Source organism: Rana temporaria, chromosome 2 (genome assembly GCF_905171775.1).
Source record: "Rana temporaria chromosome 2, aRanTem1.1, whole genome shotgun sequence".
NCBI classification, from domain to species: Eukaryota; Metazoa; Chordata; class Amphibia; order Anura; family Ranidae; genus Rana; species Rana temporaria.
In genome coordinates this window covers 318413211-318439920 of record NC_053490.1, presented here as the reverse complement: position 1 = coordinate 318439920, position 26710 = coordinate 318413211, and the positions used below count along the sequence as shown (strand labels likewise).

Sequence of the window (26710 nt, the reverse complement as noted above, 5' to 3'; positions counted from 1 at the left end):
TAACTACCTGAAGTTAACTCTTTCCTCACTGCACAATCCAACACCACGACAATTCCTGGATCTCAATGGCGGAATAAATTGCTCAATTCAGTTGCCTGAGGTAACAGCCAATCCCGGACGAACCCCCATGTGTAGCACTTACCCCCGAAGGAGCTGCTGGTTTGTTTTGGGCGGCATGTTACCTCATGGTCCTCTGCCGTATAGGGGTATTTGAAGAGAGTTGCAGTAATGGAATGTCCACAGGTGTCTTTTCTCTGCTTTTATTACCCAACCGGGTAAAAACAGTAGAACTGGGGCGTGGCCTGGACATGGCATAGTAAAGCTGCTTTTTACATGAGCTCCCGGCCCAGACCTTCCTCTACCGGCTAAAAAGCCACTAAAACAGGCATGCAATCAGCCAAAAAGCACAGGACGAGAGTGCCTACCAGGGTGACCTGATCCAGCGTGACAGCCGGTGATCCACACCGATATTTTAAGCTCCATCCGCAGATCTCTACGGGAGCCCGGGCATCGGCACCACGAGGCGCCGCACGTGGAGATCCAACAGAGGCCATGAGCAGAGCGAGTGGGATTCCTCCCCGGACACCCTGGCACCATCCGACAAAAAAACGACATAAAAAATGAAGCATGTTCGAATTTTTTTTTGTCGTTTTTCAGAAGACATAAAACAACGTTTTCCTCACACACGGTCATTTTAAATGACGTTTTTAAAAATGTTGTTTTTTTTCATCACAAAGAACGACCGTGTATACGCGGCATAAGACTCTTCTCCCCTCACTGGGTAATCATTTGGTGACCCTGCTTAACAACCTGAGTACAGGGACGAAGTTACACATATCCACCTTACAGGCACAAATAGCTATGATTCATAAAGACGGGAAAGATCCGGGACAGTGCGGTAGTTACCGCCCGATATCACTGCTAAACACCGACCTTAAACTCTTCACCAAAAAAAATTGCATCTAGAATCCAACAACACCTACCCGACCTTGTTCATCTCGACCAAGTAGGCTTGGTACCGACCAGAGAGGCTAGGGACAACACTGCCAAGGTATTGAACCTGCTGCATGCCGCCAACACTACAAAGACCCCCTGTGTTTTCATAGGAACGGATGCCGAAAAGGGGTTTGACCGGGTCAGCTGGCAATTTATGTTTGCCACCTTGAGACACATAGGCATAGGACAGAAAATGCTGAACTGGATATCTGCAGTTTATACAAATCCGACAGCTAAGGTCGGGGCGAACGGAACGCTTTCAGAGTCATTCCCGATCACCAACGGGACCAGGCAGGGTTGTCCACTTTCGCCCCTCCTTTTTGCTTTGTCCCATGAGCCCTTTTTAAGGCATTTGAGGTTGAACCCGGACATTTCTGGTATTAGAGTGGGGGACGAACAATACAAAGTTTCGGCCTACGCCGACGACATGCTATTCTCGCTGACGTAACCTTTGGTTTCACTTCCCAACCTAATGTGCAAATTTGATACGTACGGGAAATTACCAAATTTAAAAATTAACCTGACCAAATCGAAAGTGGGATTATGTCAACCGCAATTGTCTCACCTCCAAGGCAGTTTTAACCTGAAATGGACGGACACGGCCCTGAAATACTTGGGCACGCGTATTTTGAGGGGCTGTTGGTTGGGGATTTGGAGGAACATGTATCATTATACGCGGATGATATGCTGCTGTATTTGGGAGATCCAGACGTCTCCTTGTCTAATGCATTTACCCTGATACAGGAGTTTGGAGATTTCTCTGGATTTCGGATCAATTGGTCTATGTTGTTTCCTCTAGATCCACAGCCAAATTTGACTCCACCCACTCAATGCCCCCTAACGGTGATGACCCAATTTAAATATCTGGGAATACATTTAAAATTGCCAATAGACACGTTTTCTGAGGTGAACCTATGGCCTGTGATTAGGGACTTCAGAGACAGAGTACAGAAATGGAAGGATCTCCCGCTTACTTTGTTAGGAAGAGCTAATTTGTTTAAAATGATTTTTCTCCCGAAATTTTAATATATTCTTTCTAATGCCCCATTATACATTTCTAGGAAGACGTTCAGATACATTGACTCCCTGCTGACCTCTTTCTTGTGGGGCAGCAGGGCAGCCCGGGTGTCGCTGACCGCCTTGCAGTTGCCGGTGGGGAGGGGAGGTCTGGCGATTCCTGACCTCCGTCTGTACTACTTGGCGTCACAGCTGGTCCAGGCTCACTGGCGTATGTTCCCGCAGCTGAACAATGCCGCTACTATGGTGGAGGCAGCTGTGGCAACTTCCTACTAGACACTGCTGAACTTTTTCTATAGGGGGGAGGTTCCCACGGTGGGCGGAATTACTGTACTCAAATCAGCTAAGCGGATACTTGAGATTTGTATGAAACATGTACAGGATGGTCCCTTACACTTATCACCTAATGCCCCACTATGATTTAACCCCAGACTAACAGATTTTTTTCTATTGGATGATGGCCATAGATGGGCCAAATTTGGTCTTGTCTATCTGCACCAATTATTTGATAAGGGGGAACTCAAAACATTTGCGCAATTAAAGAGAGAGATGGGTAATCACGACTCATGGCTATTTCATTATACCAGGTTGAGGCATGCAGCTCATGCTCAATTTGGTACTGGGCCTGATATTTTGGAAAACACTAAGGCCCCGTACACACGGACGGACTGTCCGCTGAAAACGGTCCGCCGGACCGTTTTCAGCGGACATGTTCGCTCGGAGATTTCTGTCTGATGGTTGTACACACCATCAGACAGAAATACGCGCGTACAAGATACGCAGTGACGTGGCCACGCCATCGCCGCGACGATGACGCGGCGACGTGCGCGGCCCTGGAAGGTCAATGCTTCCACGCATGCGTCGAATCACTTCGACGCATGCGAGGGCTTTCGGCCGAGCGGACATGTACGGTGAGTCTGTACAGACGACCGAACATGTCCGACGGACAGGCTTCCAGCGGACATGTTTCTTAGCATGCTAAGAAATTTTTGTCCGCTGGAAAACGGTCGGCTGGACAAATGTCCGCTGGAAACCTGTCCCGATAGGCCGTACACACGACCGAACATGTCCGCTGAAACTGGTCCGCGGACCAGTTTCAGCGGACATGTTCGGTCGTGTGTACGGGGCCTAAGGCCCGGATTCACATAGAATTGCGTATCTTTGTGCGGGCGTAACGTATCCTATTTATGTTATGCCTCTGCAACTTTTACAGGCAAGTGCCGTATTCTCAAACGAAAGTTGCGGCGGCGTAGTGTAAATAGGCCGACGTAAGCCCACCTAATTCAAATGTGGTAGATGTGGGCGTGTGTTATGTAAATTTTACGTGACCCCACGTAAATGACGCTTTTTACGAACGGCGCATGTGCCGTCCGTGAAAGTATCCCAGTGCGCAAGCTCCAAATTAACCCGCAAGAAGCCAATGCTTTAGACGTGAACGTAAATGACGCCCAGCCCTATTCGCGAACAACTTGAGCAAACGACGTTAAATTTTCAAAATTCGACGCGGGAACGACATCCATACTTAACATTGGTACGCCTCATGTACGCCTCATATAGCAGGGGTAACTTTACGCCGGGAAAAGCCTAACGTAAACAGCGTATCTGTACTGCGTCGGCTGGGCGTACGTTCGTGAATTCGCGTATCTAGCTGATTTACATATTTCTAGGCGTATATCAGCGTACACGCCCCTAGCGGCCAGAGTAAATATGCTGTTTAGATCCGATGGCGTAAGAGACTTACGCCGGTCGGATCTAATACAAATCTATGCGTAACTGATTCTGAGAATCAGGCGCATAGATACGACGACTCAGACTCAGAGATACGATGGCGTATCTGGAGATACGCCGTCGTATCTCATTTGAGAATCTGGGACTAAATTGGAAGTACTAATTGTAGAACCTGAACACACCAAACGAATATCTGTTTATTACACTGTGCTCATGGAAAGGAAGCAGCCGAGGGAGGAGAAAATGAGACTCAAATGGACTGATGTGATTCCTGAGCTGACAGACTCAGTGGGAGGGGGTTCTGACTTCTTATTTGCCCACGGTCATTTCTGCTAGGGACAAACTAATACAACTGAGGTACTTGCACCAAATGTATTACACCCCACACAGATTATATAGGATGGGCAGGAGAGATGACCCTACCCTGTCATAAGTGCCTGGTAGCGGAAGGTACGTTTATTCACATGGTGTGGGAGTGTAACAGCATACGCCCGTTGTGGTCACAGGTAACCCAGTTTATCGCAGATACTTTTGATCTCCCGAACATATGTAGTCCACTTTTGGGGCTCCTAGGTGTTATAGAAGATGAAGTAATGAGCAATGATATGAGAACGTTCTTGAGGCTGCTCTTTTACTATGTCAGGAAGCTGATTGTCCTAAACTGGGTGAAGAGGGATTATCTGCTTGGAAGGGTCTGGTTAATGCAAATATCACGCTGTATAAAATGACTTATGAGGCAAGAGGCAGTAAGAAAAAATTTCATAAAGTATGGGGCAGATGGGTGGACTCCAAGGAAACTACACCTGGGGATATTTAAGAAGAACTTGTCTATGTTAGGATTGAATAGTGTACACTGTAAATTGACGGGGTGGGCGAACTCTGGGGGTCTGGGATATGGCGGCACATGGCACAATGGTTTAGGGAGTACTCGCCTCCATGGTTTGTTTTTTTTTTGTTTTTTTTTTTTGTTGCTCTATGTCGGTTTACCATGATATAAGCAGATGTAGTCTACTGTACATCTATAAATGGAGCGCAGTGTTTCTTAGTTTGAATACGGAAGGAAAGCGCTATTTGTACTTACATATCTGTTCATGTTGGGAATGTATCTGCAATGACATTAAATTATATATTTTTTCTCCCTACATTTTAGGTAAGTTTGCAACTATGGGCCAGATTCATGTAGAAATCCGGCGGCGTAACGTATCCCATTTACGTTACACCGCCGCAAGTTTTCAGCGTAAGTGCTTGATTCACAAAGCACTTGCCTGTAAACTTGCGGCGGCGTAGCGTAAAGCCGTCCGGCGCAAGCGCGCCTAATTCAAATGGGGCGTGTATCATTTAAATTAGGCGCATTCCCGCGCCGAACGTACTGCGCATGCTCCGTTTTGAAATTTCCCGCCGTGCTTTGGGCGAAATGACGTTGCCCCGATGTAATGTTTTGAACGGCATCTGTGTGTGCATGGACACATAGGCTAACATGCAGGGGCAATTTGAGGCAGAAAGGAAAACACCATCCTAAAAGCAGCATCAACAATGTCTATTGTGCATGAAGCCTTATGCTTCAGCTGTATAAAAATAAAGAAGAAGAAGAAACAAAAAAATCACTGGACATCCATGTTTTCATCTTTCCTTTTTGTAAATGTGATACTGCCGCTGCTCCAAAACTTCCCTGAAACATTTTTTATTATCATGATCTCTTTACTCACCAAAACGGATCCGTAAACAGGCAAAAAAGAACATCAGCATGGTTGTGGTCATGTAGGTACAGCTCTACACATATGGTGGACCTGTCCTAAAGTTCGATATTTCTGGATGAGGAATGATTCCACTATATAAAATTGGTCACCATGGTCATTACTACTAAGTAGGGTTGTCCCGATACCACTTTTTTAGGACCGAGTACAAGTACCGATACTTTTTTTCAAGTAGTCGCCGATACCGAATACCGATACTTTTTTAAAATGTCATGTGACCGTTTTCAAACCACAATACAGACTATGGATATTTTCTTTAGAATTATGAAGAACTGGTACATCATGGTGTGGGGCTGTTTTTTAGCATACGGTACTGGAAAACTACATATCATTGAAGGAGTGATCACTGCCAGTGCCACCTATCAGTGCAGCTCATCGGTGCCAGTGCCACCTATCAGTGCAGATCAGTGCCCATTAGTGCATCAGTGCAGGGAGGCAGCTTATTAGTGCATCGCATCAGTGCCACCCAATCAATGCCAGTGCCACCTATCAGTGCCATCTATTTATGAGTGCCATTCAATCAATGCCAGTGCCACCTATCAGTGCCATCCAATGGCACTGCAGCTGCCTGGACGTGTGGATTTATTATATAACGGTCGTCGGCCGGCCGCCGGGCCCTGGTGAAAGAATTAAGTTTGGGCCTATATTATGATGGGGGCCTGGAGCTGCAGCTCCATCAGCCCCACGGTTAATCCGGCCCTGCCTCTATGCACCGCTCGATGTCACAAAAAAAAAAGTATTCTATTTTGGTATCGGGAGTATTTGCGCGAGTACGAGTACTAGCGCAAATACTCGGTATCGGTACCGATACCGATACTGGTATCGGTATCGGGACAACCCTACTACTAAGGATGCCTGCATTGCTTTGTTAAACAAACCGGTTGAAAATATCCTGACACACACGCAAACTTTAAATGTACTTTATGTTTTTAGAGGCTAAAATCGCTATCGTTACTGTTAGGAAAAGTATGGTTATTAATTTAGCCCTGATGTAGTGCAAGTTAACCTGGATTATGCTCAATGAAAATATTGTGAGTGTCTTGCGGGACAAACAAATTCTCTTTGAAAAGATCTGGACTCCCTGGCTTACTTACAGGTTCTGGATGCGCAGAGGTGACTCCTGGGTTCGTGGGAGGTGGACATACTGTACTCTCTCTCTGATGGGAATATTTTCTGGTACTGCACAACACAGGTTATGCAATTTAATATTTTGAAGGCGATTTTGATGACATTGTGTATTGTTGGTGCTACGGCCCTTTTGGCCCTAAATATTCTTGCAACCTGATCTGGAATGTAGTCTATAGTTCTCCTATACAGGTCTATTGCATAAATGGACTGGTGGAAGTCAGCCTTACCCCACTGTCTGATTTCCTATATACTTTTTATGGTTAGTAATAGGCTGATGCTCATCCATAGGGATTGGACTATTTTCTACCATGCTACTGGACTCACATTCATCAATTCCTCCACTTCTATGTACTTTACTCTCTTAGGTAGCTTGTGCCATATGTAAAATGATGATGCTACACGCTATAACACCATGGTATGCTTTTCTTCCAAGGATCCCGAAAAATAGAAGCAGACAGTTTTAACTATTTTCTAACCATGTAAATTGCAGAAAATTGCATGGAAATGCTCTATTAGGGTCCTAGTTAGCAATAAAGAGTCTATGGGACATCAGATACTGCCCTATATCTAAAACAGAATGTAAAAATATAAGAGATTCCTCCACCCACACTATATAAGTGCAGATGAGTGAATCTTCAACTGTGACAACTGGATTCTGACAGCCAGCACAGTGGCTACATCTTACTAGATGAAGCTGCTGTTCAGCCATCAATTGTCTGCTCCACTACCTTGATTTTTCAATAAAAGCATGTTGAATGGGAGGGAGCTGACAGGGCCACTCACTAAGCCTTAGTCCTGCTAAAATGGTCAACACAAAGCAAAAGATTCTCTTATTTGATTATTAACTAGTTGCCGACCAGCCTTGGCAGTTATATTGCGGCAGGTTTGCTCAGCTGCGTGAATCACCGTAGCTGTACGCAGCTCACACCCACAGGTAAGGGGTGCGCGGACACCCCACAGCGCTCAGATTCGTTACAGAACCGATCGATCTACAGGCTCAGGCCAAAAATGTCTGGCCTAGACCCGCTGATCGGTTCTGGCAAATTAAAAGCCTCCCCTGCCTGTGTAATGTAAACACAGGCAGGGGAAATTATGTCATCTCCCCTTGTGGAGCCCTTTTCGGTTCCAGCGAGCGAGGAGAAGACATGTCTGTGAGAGTACACCAAGCACTACACTAACACCAGGACACACAGGTACACATTTAACCCCCCCCCCAGTTAATCCTTTCACACAGTGTCACCAAGTTAGTGGTAGGCCCAGATAGGTTTAGGGTACCCCCCCCCATATAGCCGCTTATAAAGGTTTAACCCCTTGATCACCCCCCCCAGTTAACCCTTTCACTCCCTGTCACAGTGGCATTAGTATAGTGTAAAGAGCTCTTTTCTGATCACTGTTTTAGTGTCATGGGTTAGCTAGTTAGCATCAGTTAGCTTCAATCCCAGAGAGCGTCAGATTTTAACCCTTTGATTGGCAGTAGCACTATACGACTCCCTTTTTAGAATAGTGTTTGAAAGGATCAATATCTTTGAACTGATCAGATCTATACTAGCGTCCCCAATAGTATAGTGTTCCCAAAAAAACGCAGGGTTAGCAGGATCAGCCCAGACACCTGCCAGCACCTGCATTTAGCCCCTTCGCCCAGCCCACCCAAATGCAGTATCAATAGATCACTGTCACTTACAAAACACAGCACACAAATCTAGCATTAGCAGAGTCACGCCTGATCCCTGCTAGCACTAACAGTTCATTTCTTTGTAGCAATTCAAGCAGTCGCTGGCAACCAGATGTTTTTTTTTACCTGTGCAGCATACACTAAATATAGTGGCCAAAATGGCCAAACAGAGGTACACCAGTGAAGAGGCCTACACGATACTGAGCATGACAAATGAGAGCGAAGGGTAAGCCTCACTGTCAGATTCAGTCTCAGTACTGTATATGAACCTGTAGAGAGCAGCGGCACCCTGACAGATAGCTCTGACGATGGCGTAGTGGTCCCTGCCAAGGTCAAACATACCTGACCCCAGTCTTCTGTTGCTGAGGTGCAACAAACGCATGGTTCTTGTATGGAGCAGAGAGCCAGTACTAGTGCCACTCAACCTTCTGGTGAACTGGCAAGTAAGTCCTGGTCATAGACAAACCAGCACTGCAGTAACACTTGGTGACGTGGCGAGTCCCTTAAGTGCAGTTAAAGCTGCTGCGGTGGCTAGCACAAGTAGTGCCCCGCAGCCACCAAGAATTCAAAGACAGGCCCATAGAGATCATAGTGCCCTTAATGATGCTTTTGCAAATCCTGATTGCCAGCTTACCAGTGCCCGTACTTCCCCCATTCACTTGCCAACCCGGAATTCACGTGGAAACAGTGGATTTTAGTACCCTTGACTTTGAGCTGTTTTTCACAGGAGATAAGTACAAATCTATTGTGGACCAAAGCAATTAATACGCTGGTCTATTTATCGCTGCAAATCCATCCTATAACGGTTCCCTACTCATGGGCATTACTAAAAAGGTTGAGTTGTGGTTATATTGGTCCACTGACCAAATTCACCATATGTTTGTGTTCTCTGCTTCCATAACCAGGACTAGATACAAGCAATCTTGCAGTTCATGCACTCCAACGACATCAAACTGTCACCCTAGATTCGGAATATGATCGGCTCCACAAAATGTGGCCACTCGTAAACCACTTCAACCAACAGTTTGCCGCCTTGTTTATTCCCGATCACGTTGTCTGCGTTGATGAGTCCCTGATTATGTTTTATGACCACCTTGCTTTCAAACAGTTTCTCCCCAGCAAGTGTGCCAGATATGGGGTCAAGATGTATAACCTCTGTGACAGGGCCACAGGCTATTCATATAGTTTTCTGGTTTACGAGGGAAAAAAGGACTTGGTGTTACCCTTATTCGGAAAGGCGTACCACTTGTACGTGGACGATTATTACACAAGCATACCACTTTTTAGTCACTTTTTTTGATTCTGGAATTGCCGCATGTGGCACAGTGCGATGTAAGCAAAGGCGGCTTCTCCCAATGGCTTGTAGATTCCCGACTTAGATGGGGGGAGAGAGCCTGCTTGAAGTGTAATAAATTGCTTGCGTGAAGTGGAGGGACACACAGAATGTTTTTTTGTTCTGTACAAACAGCAGTCCAATTTACAATGGCTACTGGTGTTGAGAAGCCCCTTTCTGTCCATGAATACAACCTTAACATGGGTGGGGTGGACTTCAACGACCAGATGATGGTGCCGTACTTAATTGCTCATAAGGCTAGACACTGGTATAAAAAGGTGTCTGTATAGTTGTGGCCCAACTTTCCAATTCAAATGCATTGAGCTGGCTGCATGAGAGGCATTTTCCGGATGTCCTCCCTGGTACCCCTGCCATAGAAGATGTCGGGTCTGTAGAAAACGTGGATATAAACATGACACTTGCTTTTATTGTCCCTCATGTCCTGACCAACCTGGTCTCTGCATTGGTGACTGTTTCCGTTGCTGCTACCACAGACTAGTTGAGCATTAGAATAGGGTACAGCACAGTCCTAGGGCACACTTTCACACAGGGTCTCGAAAGATGTTACATGGCCATCACATTTTGAGAGACCCTAAGCTGGAACATTTATAGTTACAAAATAAAAGTGTAAAAAAAAGAAAGAAAAAAACTTTAAAAAAAAGAAAATCTTTCTCTCTCTATTGCTCTGTTCTGTTTTATTGTTACTGTGTTTTATTGTTAACAATTATTTGCTTTGCAGGTACGCCATTCAGCTGCAGCACGGGTTTATTTATTTTGACAGCAACATGGTTTGCTCTCACGATATGTAAATCCATGACTCCAGCGATGTAGGTGACTGCACCACCACAGTTAAAAAAAAAAAAAAAAAGGAGTATATATGTCAAAGCATGGGGGCAGGGGTGGACATTAGTAGCAGATTGCCCCTATGCTTCGGCATATATTTTTTACTCTTTTTTTTTGGCACAGATTGCAATAAAAAAAGTTGTTTTATAGAGTTAATGTTTTATTGATACTGTGATTTATTGTTACCATTGTTTTCTTTGCAGGTACGCCATTCAGCTGAAGCCCTGATTTATTTATGTTGACAGAAACAGAGTTTGCTCCCATGATACGTAAATCAGCAACTCCAGTGCTGTAGGAGGTGATTTCACCACCACAATTAAAGAACATATACCATATCTCACAAAAGTGAGTACAACACTCACATTTTTGCAAATATTTTATCATATCTTTTCATGTGATTACACTCAAGACATACTTCATATTCCCATCGCACACATTCCTGGATGAGCTCTCAATCATCACATGCCTAACGAAGGGATCCTGCATGACTCTGAAATGTTGCACTCTCCTCGTGTTGTGATCATGCAATAAATCATCCGTTTGGATGCTATTCACGTCCTTCCATGGTGTGCTCGCAAATATCTACATCATTACACTGAAGACATGACACTTTGCTACAATGGCAACCTGTGAAGCTCTGGTGAACTATATGCCCAAGAGGGTTAAGGCAATGCTGGAAAATAATGGTGACCACACAAAGCATAGGGGCAGGGGTAGAAATTAGGGATGAATTTGCTCCTATGCTTCTGCATATATTTTTATTTACTTTTCTTGGCAGAGATTTCTTCATCCACATCAATCGATGTGAATGGAGGAATCTGTTAGGTTCTTTTTTTTTCATTCAGCCCAAGGGCACGTATGCCCATCTTTAGAAGTGGGTGGACGGACGCAGGGCGGTATTCTAATGGTGGGCATACCACCGATTGATGTGAATGGAGGAATCTGTTATATGCCCAACAGGGGCCAGCAACATACTGGTATGTTGCTGGACTTTGAGTGGTTATACCAGAATGATGCCTTCAGGTTTAGGAATCATCTTGGTATCTTTTTTTCCATGTAAAAGAAATCCTAGTGGCTAATTGTCCGCTAGACTGTTTTTACAAGCAGTGGGAAAGAACAACCCCCCCCCCCCGCCTCTCGCCATCTTCCATGATTTTCTCTGGCTCTCTTGTCCCACCGGGGAACCCAAGAATGCAGCCGGTCGTTCCGCCAGCTGATTATAGAGCTGAACGGAGACTAGAACAGCTCCAATAATCTCTATGACCTAAGAAACTGGAAGCTACAAGTATTTCATGACTTTGGTTTTGCCGGATATAAACAGCGTCATTGTGAAATTGGGAAAGCATCTTATTACACCGATCTTGGTGTGGTCAGATTTTTTAAGGGCTGAGGAGAGATCTAGGGCCAGATTCACATACTTTTAGAAAGTCGAATCCAGGAAGATTTTGCGCCGTAAGTTACGGTGGCGTAGTGTATTTCTCGGCGCGTAATTCAAATCGGCGGGTAGGGGGCGTGATTCATTTAAATGAAGCGCGTCCCCGCACCGATTGAACTGCGCATGCTCCGTTTTGAAATTTCCCACCATGCTTTGCGCGAAATGACGTCGCAACGACGTCATTTTTTGAACTTAGACGTGAGTTACGTACTTTCTTATTCACGGACGACTTACGCAAAAAATACATTTTAAATTTCGACGCGGGAACGACGGCCATACTGAACATGGCAAGTCTATCTATACGCTGCAAAATAGCAGCTTTAACTATACGCCGGGAAAAGTCGACTAGCGACGATGTAAAAGAATGCGACGGCCGCGCGTACCTTCGTGGATCGACAGAAAAAGCTAATAAGCATACCCGACGTGGAAAACGACGCAAACTCCACCCAGCGGGCGCCGAAGTATTGCACCTACGATCCGACGGCGTACGAAGCCGTACGCCTGTCGGATCGAAGCCAGAAGCCGTCATATCTTGGTTTGAGGATTCAAACTAAAGATACGACGCGGCAAATTTGAAAGTACACCGGTGTATCAGTAGATACGCCGGCGTACTCGCTCTGTTAATCTGGCCCCTAGAGTCTAATAGACCCCACTTTTTTTTTTTTTTAAGTATACCTTTTGCTACATATTGCCATCATAGGAGATATTTACATTTCCTGTGATAACAATAATAATAAAAAAAAAAGAAAAGAAAAATGTATAATAATAAAAAAAATAATTAAAACCCTTGTCCCCCATGCACACTCGCAAAGGTGAATGCAAGCGTTGGTCTCATGTTGTATGTAAACAGCAATTGCATCTAGTAAAAGTGGTTAGAAGAGTGGGTGATGTGTGGTATAAGCTTCTAATGTTAGGCATAAAATGTCAGGACAGTTTAAACCCCCCTCCCCCAAATGACCCCTTTTTGGAAAGTAGACACCCCAAGCTAGTTGCTGAGAGGTATGTTGAGTCCATGAAATATTTTATTTTTTGCCACACGTTTCTGGAATTTTCTTTATTTTTATTTTTTTACACAAAGTTGTCACTAAATTATATATTGCTCACACATGGCATGGGTGTATGTGATATTACACCCCAAAATACATTTTTCTGCTTCTCCTGAGTACGGGGATACCACATGTGAGACTTTTTGGGACCCCGAAAACCAATCACTGCATTCAGGCTTTCTAAGAGCATAAAACGGTGATTTCTCTTCCTCACTACCTATCACAGTTTCGGGGCCCTGAAATGTCAAGATAGGATAACCCCCCCACCCCAATGACCCCATTTTTGGAAAGTAGACACCCCAAGCTCATTGCTGAGAGGCATGTTGAGTCCCTGGAATATTTTATATTTTGCTCACACATACCATGGGTTTATGTAAAATTACACCTCAAAATACATTCTGCTTCTTCTCATGAGTACGGGGTGTGAGGGATTAGCTCGTGGGGATCACCTTTTCTGAAATCACAGTCTGTAAGCAGGCACTTTCTTTTAAGTCTGGCGGATGCCAGATTTTATTTATAAACGGTTTGCAGATTAAAATAAACAAAACAGTAAATTAAATCCTTGCCGTCTGGCGCTAAACTAAACAAACAGGATCTCCTCTCTATACAGTGTGGGGCTAGTCCCTGACACCCACAAAACATGCAGTAATGCAAACCTTTTCAGTCCAGCACTCAGCGCTCCCCTCACTCAGGTCCCTTCCTGAGTTTCAAGCCAGAGACCTGTTGTGCTCTCTTCCTGGACATTTAAAGTCCAGCTGATTGTGGACTCCAGTGGACCCAAACATCCGGACCGGAATCCTAGCCAGGCCCAGAGGCTGTAAAACCCGGAATGGATTCCGGTTCAGTCTCTCATAATGGAACGTATGCGAGGTGAAATGTACCTATGATCATGTATCGCACCTCGCATACTGTCACATATCCTCCCCCTCTGCTCAAGCCCCTGCGGCTGAGCACTTGACCCAACCATACAGTGCACACGGGAGAGGGCATCTGCATTATTTTGGAGCTTCCCTGGCCTGTGCTCCACCGCAAATTTAAAAGGCTGTAGAGCCAGGAACCACCTTGTCACACGAGCATTTTTCTCCCTGTTATCACACATCCACTTCAGGGGAGCATGGTCTGTGACCAGCTTAAATGACCTCCCCAGTAGGTAATACCTCAGGGAGTCTAAGGCCCACTTAATGGCGAGACACTCCTTTTCTATGATGGCATAATTTTTCTCGTGCTTGTTCAGCTTCCTGCTCAGGTATACCACTGGGTGCTCCTCACCATCCCTGATCTGTGACAGTACGGCCCCTAGTCCCACCTCAGAGGCATCCGTCTGTATAACAAACTCCTGGCTAAAATCCGGGGTTACTAGTACGGGTACCATACAAAGAGCCTGTTTTAACTTCTGAAATGCCCCCTCGGCTTTGGGGTTCCATTTGACCATGACCGACCCCTTACCCTTCGTTAGATCGGTCAAGGGGGCGGCAATGGTGGCAAAATTGGGTATAAAACGCCTGTAATACCCCGTAATGCCCAGGAAGGCCCTCACTGGTTTTTTATTGACTGGTTGGGGCCATTTTTGAATTGCCTCAATCTTATTGGTCTGCGGCTTGACCATCCCCCGGCCAATAATGTACCCAAGGTATTTGGCCTCCTCCAGGCCTATGGCACATTTCTTTGGATTGGCCGTGAGACGTGCTTCCCTAAGGGAATCTACGACCGCTTGTACACGGAGCAGGTGCGATTCCCAATCTGGGCTGTGGATGACCACATCGTCCAAGTACGCCGCTGCATACGAGCGATGTGGTCTCAAATTTTGTCCATCATTCGCTGGAATGATGCAGGGGCTCCGTGCAGACCAAACGGCATCCACTTATACTGAAACGAGCCCTCAGGAGTGGAAAAGGCAGTCTTCTCCTTGGCCAATTCAGTAAGCGGTATCTGCCAATAACCTTTCGTTAGGTCTAGGGTCGTTATGTAGCGAGCCTGTCCCAACCTGTCCACAAGTTCGTCGACCCGGGGCATCGGGTAGGCGTCAAATTTGGACACACTGTTAAGTTTTCTAAAATCATTACAAAACCTAATACTGCCATCAGGTTTTGGGACCAGCACTATGGGACTTGACCACTCACTGTGAGACTCCTCGATCACATCCAACTCTAACATATTTTTTATTTCTTCCGCAACTGCCTCTCGCCGGGCCTCTGGAATTCTATATGGTTTTACATTTACCCGAACCCCTGGTTCCGTCACTATGTCATGTTGGATCGTGTTGGTCAGTCCGGGTAAGGGGGAGAAAAAGTCTCTATTTTTCTGCACGAATGCCCTAACGTCACTTTGCTGTGCTACGGACAGGGAATCCGTGATGGGAACGTCAGGTATCACGGGTATCCGGTCTGTTGGAAGTGGGGACGTGGCCAGTAAAGTCTCTCGGTCCTTCCAGGGCTTTAAGAGATTTACATGGTAAATTTGGTGTGGTTTCCTTTTCCCTGGCTGGTAGACTTTGTAGTTTACCTCCCCCACCCTTTGGACAACCGCAAAGGGACCCTGCCACTTGGCTAAAAACTTGCTTTCTACCGTGGGAACCAGTACCAACACTCTGTCCCCCGGGTTGAAAGTACGGACCTTGGCACCCCCGGTTATAGACCCTCCTTTGGGCCTCCTGGGCTCGCTCCATATGTTCCCGTACTAGGGGCAGAACGGCTGCGATTCGGTCCTGCATCAAGGAGACATGCTCTATGATGCTCCTATATGGACTGACCTCTCCTTCCCACGTTTCTTTAGCAATATCTAGCAGGCCCCTGGGATGCCTACCATACAAGAGCTCAAAGGGGGAATAGCCTGTGGAGGCCTGTGGAACCTCTCGTATGGCAAACATGAGATATGGTAGCAAAAAATCCCAGTCTCTCCCATCCTTGTCAACCACCTTTTTCAACATACTCTTCAATGTTTTATTAAACCTTTCGACCAGACCATCTGTCTGGGGGTGGTAGACAGAAGTACGGAGATGGGAGATTTTGTACAATCTACACAATTCCTTGGTAACCCTTGACATAAAAGGGTGCCTTGATCGGTCAAGATCTCTTTTGGGATCCCCACTCGACTAAACACCTGACTAATTCCTTGGCAATAACCTTGGCGGAGGTGTTACGCAAGGGTATGGCCTCAGGATAGCGAGTCGCATAGTCCAGATCACCAGAATAGCTGGTGACCTCGGGCAGATTTCAACGACCGGCCCCACCAGGTCCATGCCAATCCTTTCAAAGGGGACCTCAATTATTGGTAGAGGAACAAGGGGCTGCGAAAATGGGGCGATGGTGCTGACATTTGGCACTCGGGGCACGATTCACAGTACTCCTTGACCTCTGCATGCAAACCGGGCCAGAAGAATCTTGGGTGATTCTCTCCCTGGTTTTTTCGACCCCGAGATGTCCCCCCATTACGTGACCATGAGCCAGGTCTAGCACCACCCTGCGAAAGGGTTTGGGAACCAGTAGCTGTTCTACCTCTTCCTCTCCATGTTTTATCACCCGATATAACAAATTGTTTTTAATTGCCATGTAGGGAAAGGACACCACCCAATTAGAACCACCGGTTCCCCATCCAACACTTAACATGTTCCCTGGCATTCATGAGGGTGGGCTCTCGCAGCTGCTCGGTACAGAAATCCTCCCTCCTGACCTCCAAGTCGGGTACCACATTTTGGCTACTCTCCATGTCAGGGTTAGGCGAGGTTTCCTGTTCGTTACCCTCAGGCTGGGTGCTAGCTTCTAAGTCCTCCGGTTCCCCAGCCATGGCAGGGAATGGTGGAGGATCTCCGGCCTCCTCGATCCCACCAACAGCATGCCCTTCCCTTTGGCAAAACGGGTCTGGTGAGAGTTCCCGTGTTTCCCCAGTAGGGGGAGCGCTATCTACGGGCCTCCCTTCACTCTCCCATAACTTCCAAAAATGAGGAAAGTCTCTCCCCACTAAGGCTTCATGGAGCAGTGAAGGTACCACCCCCACTGAATGTGTTACACAGCCCCAGGGGGTATCAACCTCAACCACCGCTGTCTGGTAGTCCCGAGTGTCCCCATGGATGCATATTACCCCAATACAACTGGGGTGTAGTTTTGCGGGGTCTACACACGCACTCCTGACTAAGGTCACCACACTACCAGAGTCTAGCAGGGCTGTAAGAGGCTTGCCATCTATTGAAATAACGCACATTTGTTTTTCAAGGCGACTCTGACTTGTCGCAACACATGCGACCTGTGCAAACAGAGATATGCGTCTTACCCTATCAACATAATCACATTGCATAGGTTCATCATTTAGAGGGCAATCTGCAGCAATATGGCCTAATGCATGGCAACGAAAACACCGTATTTGCCCTACCCCCAGTCCTTTTAACGGTCCCAAAAACCTTCCTGGCTTCTTTGGCCAGTCTCCAGGTCTAGGACCTACAGTCTCATCTGCTGTAACAACAGTCTTATCCACTCTCCCCAAACTCTTGAACCCCGGAACAGTCTTACCCGAACCGTTGGGAGATCTTGCACCCCGAGACACACCGAAGTGGGGCGTAGGTGGGTTTATCAAGTCCTCAGTAGCACTGTACCTCTCCACTAGGTCCACCATTTGGGCTGCAGTGTTGGGGTCCCCCTGTCCGACCCACTTTCTCAGGGTAGCAGGGAGCGCACGCAGGTACCGGTCCATTACCACACGCTCCACAATCTGGGGGCTGGTCAGAGTCTCTGGCTGCAACCACTTCCTGGTGAGGTGGACCAGGTCAAACATTTGTGACCGGGGTGGCTTGTTGCTGGAATAGGACCACTGATGCACGCGCTGGGCCCGGACTGCCATGGTGACACCCAAGCGTGCGAGTATTTCTGTCTTTAGAGTCTCATAGTCCTGGGCCTTATCTGGTTCTAGGTCAAAATAGGCCTTTTGGGGTTCTCCTGTTAGGAATGGGGCCAATAGTCCCGCCCACTGCTCTTTTGGCCATCCTTCGCGGTCAGCGACTCTCTCGAAAGTCGCCATGTACACCTCAACATCATCCGCCGGTGTCATCTTTTGCAGGTGGTAGGAAGCACGTACAATCTTTGGTTCCGCTAACACCGGGGGTGCGGACCCCTTTTTCAGTTCCACCAGAGCTTCGGCGAACTGTCGGTTCATCTCCTGCTGGGCAGCGTGTTGTGCTGCAACGGCCTCTGCGACTTGGCGATGTTGTGCTGCAGCGGCCTCTGCGACTTGGCGGTTTATCTCCTGCTGGGCAGCCTGTTGTGCTGCAGCGGCCTCTGCGACTTGGCGGTTGGTTTCCCGCTGGGCTGCATTGGCCTGTAGCAGGGCCTTTAACATTTCTTCCATTTTCAGAAAAGTGCCCGCTGAATCCACCACGTGTGAGGGATTAGCTCGTGGGGATCACCTTTTCTGAAATCACAGTCTGTAAGCAGGCACTTTCTTTTAAGTCTGGCGGATGCCAGATTTTATTTATAAACGGTTTGCAGATTAAAATAAACAAAACAGTAAATTAAATCCTTGCCGTCCGGCGCTAAACTAAACAAACAGGATCTCCTCTCTATACAGTGTGGGGCTAGTCCCTGACACCCACAAAACATGCAGTAATGCAAACCTTTTCAGTCCAGCACTCAGCGCTCCCCTCACTCAGGTCCCTTCCTGAGTTTCAAGCCAGAGACCTGTTGTGCTCTCTTCCTGGACATTTAAAGTCCAGCTGATTGTGGACTCCAGTGGACCCAAACATCCGGACCGGAATCCTAGCCAGGCCCAGAGGCTGTAAAACCCGGAATGGATTCCGGTTCAGTCTCTCATAATGGAACGTATGCGAGGTGAAATGTACCTATGATCATGTATCGCACCTCGCATACTGTCACAGGGGATACAACATGTGCAAGACTTTTTTGGGGCCTAGCCACGTACGGGACCGCAAGAAAAAAATCACTGCTTTCAGGCTTTCTAAGGGTGTAAAATGATTTTACTCCTTACTACCTATCACAGTTTCAGGGGCTCTGAAATGTCTAGATAGCGCAACCCCCCCCCCCCCCCCCTATGACTCAATTTTGGAAAGTAGAAACCCCAAGGTATTTGCTAAGAGAAAATAAAGGAAGAAAATATATTTTTTTTCTTTTTTCAAAACTTTGTGACAAAAAGTGAGATCTGCAAAATACTCAACATGCCTCTCTGCAAAAAATAAAAATCCCACAGGTGATCAAATACCACCAAAAGTAATCTCCATTTTCGGGGGGAAAATGGACGCAGATTTCGTTTGGGTACAGCATTGCATGACCGTGCAATTACCAGTTAAAGTAGCGCAGTGCCAAAATGGTCATTAAGGGGGTAAATCCTTCTGGAGCTGAAGTGGTTAAAACTGCCCAACAGTACAAAAATGTTTCAAAATGTTTAGGTCAATAAGCTGTGCTATGTTACTTACCTCTGACCAGATCCACATCAATCAAGTCAGATTTCATATGAAACATCTTCTTTGGTTTGTTCTTAAAACCCTAAGAGATATATAAAGAAAGACTTCATGACTTTAAAACATATTTGATTTCATGTACCATCATACTGAAATACATATACAGTATATATAAAAATACAGTGGCAGCACTAGGGTCATCGGTTTGAATCCCAACATTTGCATATTTTCCCTGTGTCTGCCTGATGTCCCCCCACACTCCAAAGATATGCTGGTAGGCTAATTGTCTCTTGTCTAAATTGACCCTAGTATATGTACAGTCAGGTCCATAAATATTGGGACATTGACTCAATTCTAATCTTTTTGACTCTATACACCACTACAATGGATTTGAAATGAAACGAACAAGATGTGCTTTAACTGCAGACTTTCAGCTTTAATTTGAGGGTATTTACATCCAAATCAGGTGAACGGTGTAAGAATTACAACAGTTTGTATATGTGCCTCCTGCTTTTTAAGGGACCAAAAGTAATGGGACAGTTTAACAATCATAAATCAAACTTTCACTTTTTAATACTTGGTTGCAAATCCTTTGCAGTCAATTACAGCCTGAAGTGTGGAACGCATAGACATCACCAGACGCTGGTTTTCATACCTGGTGATGCTCTGCCAGGCCTCTACTGCAACTGTCTTCAGTTCCTGCTTGTTCTTGGGGCATTTTCCCTTCAGTTTTGTCTTCAGCAAGTGAAATGCATACTCAATCGGATTCAGGTCAGGTTATTGACTTGGCCATTGCATAACATTCCACTTCTTTCCCTATAAAAACTCTTTGGTTGCTTTCGCAGTATGCTTCAGGTCATTGTCCATATGCACTATGAAGCGCCGTCCAATGAGTTCTGAAGCATTTGGCTGAATATGAGCAGATAATATTGCCCGAAACACTTCAGAATTCATCCTGCTGCTTTTGTCAGCAGTCACATCATCAAGAAATACAAGAGAACCAGTTACATTGGCAGCCATACATGCCCACTCCATGACACCACCACCACCATGCTTCACTGATGAGGTGGTATGCTTTGGATCATGAGCAGTTCCTTTCCTTCTCCATACTCTTCTCTTCCCATCAATCTGGTACAAGTTGATCTTGGTCTCATTTGTCCATAGGATGTTGTTCCAGAACTGTGAAGGCGTTTTTAGAGGTTGTTTGGCAAACTCTAATCTAGCCTTCCTGTTTTTGAGGCTCATCAATGGTTTACATCTTGTAGTAAACCCTCTGGGGTAGATCCACGTACCTGGGCGCATTTTCCCACCGGGCGTAGCGTATCTAAGATACACTACGCCGCTGCAACTTATTTATTTTTTTCGAATCCACAAAGAATTTGCGCTGTAAGTTACGACGGCGTAGTGTATCTCTGGCGGTGGAATTTAAATGGATGTAATGGGGGCTTTTTTTTAACTGCGCATGCGCCGTCCGTGGGGGTATCCCAGTGCGCATGCTCGAAATTAACCCGGAACAAGACAATGCTTACGACGTTGACGTCATTCTACGCAAATCCCTATTCGCGAAAGACTTACGCAAACGACGTAAACATTTCAAAATTGTACGCGGGAACGACGGCCATACTTAACATTGAGTACGGCTCATAACAGCACATTTAACTATACGCCGGAAAAAGCCAAACGAAAACGACGTAAAAAAATGCGCCGGCCGGACGTACGTTTGTGGATCGCCGTAAATAGCTAATTTGCATACTCGACGCGGATTTCGACGAAAACGCCACCTAGCGGTCGCCGAAAATTTGCATCTAAGATCCGACGGCGTACTAAGACGTACGCCTGTCGGATCGATCCCAGATGCCGTCGTATCTTGTTTTGTGGATACAAAACAAAGATACGACGCAGGAAATTTAAAATTACGCCAGCGTATCAATAGATACGCCAGCGTAATCCTTTTGTGGATCTGCCCCTCTGTATTCACTCTTGTGTTGTCTTCTCAAGTCTTCTCTTGATTGTTGACTTTGACACACATACACCTACCTCCTGGACAGTGTTCATGATCTGGCCAACTGTTGTGAAGGGTGTTTCTTCACCAGGGAAAGAATTCTTCGGTCATCCACCACAGTTGTTTTCCGTGATCTTCCGGGTCTTTTGGTGTTGCTGAACTCACCGGTGCGTTATTTCTTTTTAACCAGTTAAAGACCGCCTCCTGCACATATACGTCGGCAGAATGGCACGGCTGGGCACAAGCACATACCTGTACGTCCTCTTTAAGTGCCCAGCCGTGGGTCGCGGGCGCGCAGAAGCTCCGTGACCGCGGGATCCGTGGACCCGATCGCCGCGATTGGTCCCCGGAGCTGAAGAACGAGGAGAGCTGTGTGTAAACACAGCTTCCCCGTTCTTCACTGTGGCGCTGTCATTGATCGTGTGTTTCCTGATATAGGGAAGCCCCCTTACAGTTAGAAACACATATGAGGTCACACTTAACCCCTTCAGTACCCCCTAGTGGTTAACTCCGTGTGCGTTCCACGGAGACAAACCAGGAAGACGCTAGAGCAGCGGTTCTCAACCCGGGGGGTTGTTTGGCAATTTGCCGGGGGACACGAATGCTAGTCCAAACTGTAACGCTGGCTGAGACGGACCCGAAATTACTGTTTACGCCTGAGTCTGTCCGTCTCGGCCAGCAAGACGTCACTTCCGGGAGAGGAGAACCGTGCGGAAGTGACGTTCCATCGCCGCCATCATGGTACTCTCGTCCGCAGTAAGGCTGCAGTTAGAAGTTAGCAAGCGGAGTTAACCGTAAGTGACGCCGCCGCCATCTTGGTACCCTCGTCTGCAGCAAGGCTACAGTTAGAAGTCAGCAAGCGGACATCTTTTTACACCCACCAAAGTCTTGCAGTTTACACGTATTTTTACCAGTAAACTGAGCTTATATACTATATAAGCTTTACTGGTAAAAATACATGTAAAATACAAGACTTTGGTGCGTGTAAAAAGATGACCGCTTGCTGACTTCTAACTGTAGCCTTGCTGCGGACGAGGGTACCAAGATGGCGGCGGCGTCACTTCCGGTTAATATAATAGACGTGTTGCTGATGCTGACGGAACACCTGAGGTAACCTGAGGTACTTTGGCAAGCCAGGCACTAAATACCAGTAATTAAGGCATTTTTGTACTGTTTGTCACAGCAGTGTAATTAATACATCGATTTTGATTAAATAAGTCTGACATGACTGTGAAAAATATAATTGTGGTACAATACATATCATTTATATATAAATGTCCCAGTTGGTTCCTCAAAAGTGGTTATTCCGTGTCAGTGCTAGATACATGTTTGGGTGCTATACACTTTGAATATCTAGCACTGACACGGAATAACCACGTTTGAGGGACCAACTGGGACGTTCATATATAAATGATATGTCTTGTTCCATAATAATTGTTTTCTGGCATAGCCACGTCATGTTGGACTTAAATTTTTTTTTAAAAAAATGGCGGAACTCCGCTTTAAGTCCAACATGACGTGCCTATGCAAGAAAATAATTAATATGGAACAAGACATATCATTTATATATGAACGTCCCAGTTGGTTCCTCAAAAGTGGTTATTCCGTGTCAGTGCTAGATACATGCTTGGGTGCTATACACTTTGTAAATAATTTTACTGTTGGGGGTCCCCACAACTTGGGAAATTTCATCAAGGGGTCACGGCACTAGAAAGATTGAGAACCACTGCGCTAGAGGAACTTCTCCAAGGCGGTTTTCAGGGTCAAGTCAGTGAGAAACATTTCAGCACACATTTTGCCTGCTTTTATTATCATTTTGGTACGCATATATGTATAAGGGGGGCATCTATTTTTGAGTTTATTAAATCTTCAAAAACTATACTGCTCTATATGGATCTTATTTTTCTCATATGATTGCGGAATTGAACACTAAATATCGTGAAAGTGATAACTACAGACGGTGAACACGGAGGTGTAATGAATGCTGTTTGAAACCTTACATCTGGTGAGTGTATCCCCCCAAGGGGACTATATATCCCCCCACGCGGTGAACATCCCTTGGTGAATGGAGCACTCATGTTAAAGCACACCTATCCTGGGCATTTGTACTAACTGTCATTTACACAAACGCATAGTTTGTAGCGCTGCTGCAGGACTTTTTGTGGACTCCGTGCGAGTCTTTTCATCATTTCTGCATTTTTATAGCATTTTTTGCTGTGAACATGACAATTGTCCCAAAAATTAGTCAAAATTGTCCGATGTATACGCCATGTCGCGGTCACGAAAAAAAATCGCTGATCGCCGACATTAGTAGTAAAAAAAAAAACTATTTATAAAAATGCAATAAAACTATCCCCTATTTTGTAAACACTATAAATTTTGCGCAAACCAAATCGATAAACGCTTATTGCGATTTCTTTACCAAAAATAGGTAGAATACGTATCGGCCTAAACTGAGGAAAAAAACTTTTTTTTATATATTTTTGGGGGGTATTTATTATAGCAAAAAGGAAAAAATATTGCATTTTTTTCAAAATTGTCGCTCTATTTTTGTTTATAGCGCAAAAAATAAAAACCGCAGAGGTGATCAAATACCACCAAAAGAAAGCTTTATTTGTGGGAAAAAAAGGACGCCAATTTTGTTTGGGAGCCACGTCGCACGACCGCGCAATTGTCAGTTAAATTGACGCAGTGCCGAATCGCAAAAACTGTCTGGGTCCTTTACCTGCATTTTGGTCCGGGTCTTAAGTGGTTAAGGATGTTCCAAACAGTTGATTTGGCCACACCTAATGTTTTTGCTATCTCTCTGATGGCTTTGTTTTGTTTTTTCAGCCTAATGATGGCTTGCTTCACTGATAGTGACAGCTCTTTGAATCTCATATTGAGAGTTGACAGCAACAGATTCCAAATGCAAATAGCACACTTGAAATGAACTCTGGACCTTTTATCTGCTCCTTGTAAATGGGATAATGAGGGAATAACACACACCTTGACATGGAACAACTGAGCAGCCAATTGTCCCATTACTTTTGGTCCCTTAAAAAGTGGGAGGCACATATACAAACTGTTGTAATTCCTACACCGTTCACCTGATTTGGATGTAAATACCCTCAAGTTAAAGCTGAAAGTCTGCAGTTAAAGGACATCTTGTTTCATTTCAAATCCATTGTGGTGGTGTATAGAGCCCAAAAAATTTGAATTGTGTCGATGTCCCAATATTTATGGACCTTACTGTATGAATGTAAGTTAGAGATCTTAGATTGTAAATTCTTTGAGGGCAGGGACTGATGAATGTACAATATGTACAACTGTGTCTCATAAAATTATAATATCAAAAAGTCTATTTATTTCAGAAATGTAATTAAAAAAGTGAAACTCAAACTTTATATAGATGTGTTCCACACAGAGAGATATTTCAAGCATTTCTTTCTTTTAATTTTGAAAACCCAAAATTCAGTATCTCAGAAAATGATTTTTTTATACAGAACTGTTGGCTTACTGACAAGTATGTCCATGTACAGTATAATATGCACTCAATAATTGGTAGGGGCTCCTTTTGCATGTATTACTGCATCAATGCGGAGTGGCATGGAGGCGATCAGCCTGTTACACTGCTGAGGTGGAAGCCCAGGTTTCTTTTATGGCGGCTTTTAGCTTGTCTGCCTCTGGTGTCTCATCTTCCTCTTGACAAAACCCCACCGATTTTTTGGGGGTTTAGATCAGGTGAATGTGCAGGCCAATCATGCAAAGTGATACAATGATCATTAAACCATGTATTGGTAAGCAAAATTTGTTTATCAAAAATGGCCCACGTTTTGAAGCCGCTTCTGCCCTTCAGGGTCTAGTATGGATTTTTGTGGGGAACCCCATGCCATTTTTCATTTATTTGGCACAGGGTTCCCCTTAATAGCCGTACCAGACCTGAAGGGCCTGGTAATGGAATTTGGGGGGACCCCCACACATTTTTTTTTCAATGACTTTCAATGACTTTTTTCTGTATTGCTGGGACCCGACAATTTATTATAGCCGCGAGTACTTTTAAATGACTTTTTTTTCCTTTAGAAATATCATTTTGTGCAGAGACTGTTATAAACACGGGAAACATGCGCTACTTTACAGGCATACTATAGACACCCCCCCAGGTACGAAATGTAAAGGAATATTTCACTTTTATTGTTTCACTTTAAGCATTATTAAAATCACTGCTCCTGAAAAAAACGAACGTTTTTAAAACTTTTTTTTTTGCATTGATACATGTCCCCTGGGGCAGGACCCAGGTCCCCAAACACTCTTTATGACAATAACTTGCATATCAACTTTTAAAATTAGCACTTTTGATTTTTCATGTTCGTGTCCCATAGACTTTAATGGTGTTCGCGTGTTCGAAAAAATGTTTTGCCTGTTCGCAAGTTCTGCTGCGAACCGAACTGGGAGGCTCATCCCTGGTTAAGGAGATTCACCCTCTCTAGTTCTAGTTCTGTTTACCATTAACACTGAAAGTAAAAGAAAATCCCAAATGTTGGGTTGTCCCTAGAAAAGTAATAGAGGGGAAGTCTTCCAATGGGAACACTAGTTCTGGTGATCTGGGGGTCCCCAAGAAATTCCCTTAATTTGCAGGGATTTCCCCTCAGTTTTTTGGCTATAGGAACGGAAGTGAAGGGAAATCTCTGCTATGGGACACAGATGGAAAAAAAAATCTGGCAGGGGTTATAACCCTTCCTTGCTCTATCCAAGATTTATAAAAAAGTTCAGCCTATAGTTCTACTTTAAAGAGCAAGTAAACACTGATGGGTTTTACTTCCTCATTCTTTCCCTGCAAAGTAAAAAAAAAAAGGCTAGTATGCATTGTCTGCGATGTTCGCAATGTCCCCACTGGTGGCCGCATCAATCTTTACCCCTCTTCCTTCTGGGGCCGTGGACTCCAGCTCTGTGACTGCCCGGCATTCGCACGGGAGCAGACGGTCACAGCACAATCATGCCCTTTCTTTAGTGCCCATGCGCCGATGATGTCGGCGCAAGGGTATATGGTAAATATCTCCTTTAGGAGATATTTCCAGTACCTACAGGTAAGACTTATTATAGGCTTACCTGTCGGTAAAAGGTGTGTGTAAGGGTTTACAACCACTTTAAGTACATGTGATATATTTTAGGGTTGTTCGTTTTGTTTTTTAAATAAATTTACAGACATTTCCTATGATGACAAAGTGAAAACAGAAATTTAGAAATGTCTAAATTTAACAAAACAAAACAGCCTGATAGTACCGTTTTTTTAATTCATTTTTTCTCATTAATCTAAACATAAAATAAATAATAAAAAAAAATAAAACTGTAGAATCAGGCTGCAACATACCAACAT

At 45.2% G+C, this 26710-nt stretch overlaps 1 protein-coding gene across 1 annotated transcript in view; it reads right to left on the bottom strand.

Annotated features, from left to right (window-relative positions):
* Nucleotides 1-26710, bottom strand: part of PHTF1 (putative homeodomain transcription factor 1) — a 245573-nt gene that overhangs the window by 178867 nt on the left and 39996 nt on the right. Inside the window, 1 exon segment of the mRNA XM_040339390.1 lies at nucleotides 19368-19437. Within this exon segment, the coding sequence (XP_040195324.1) occupies nucleotides 19368-19437 (70 nt within the window).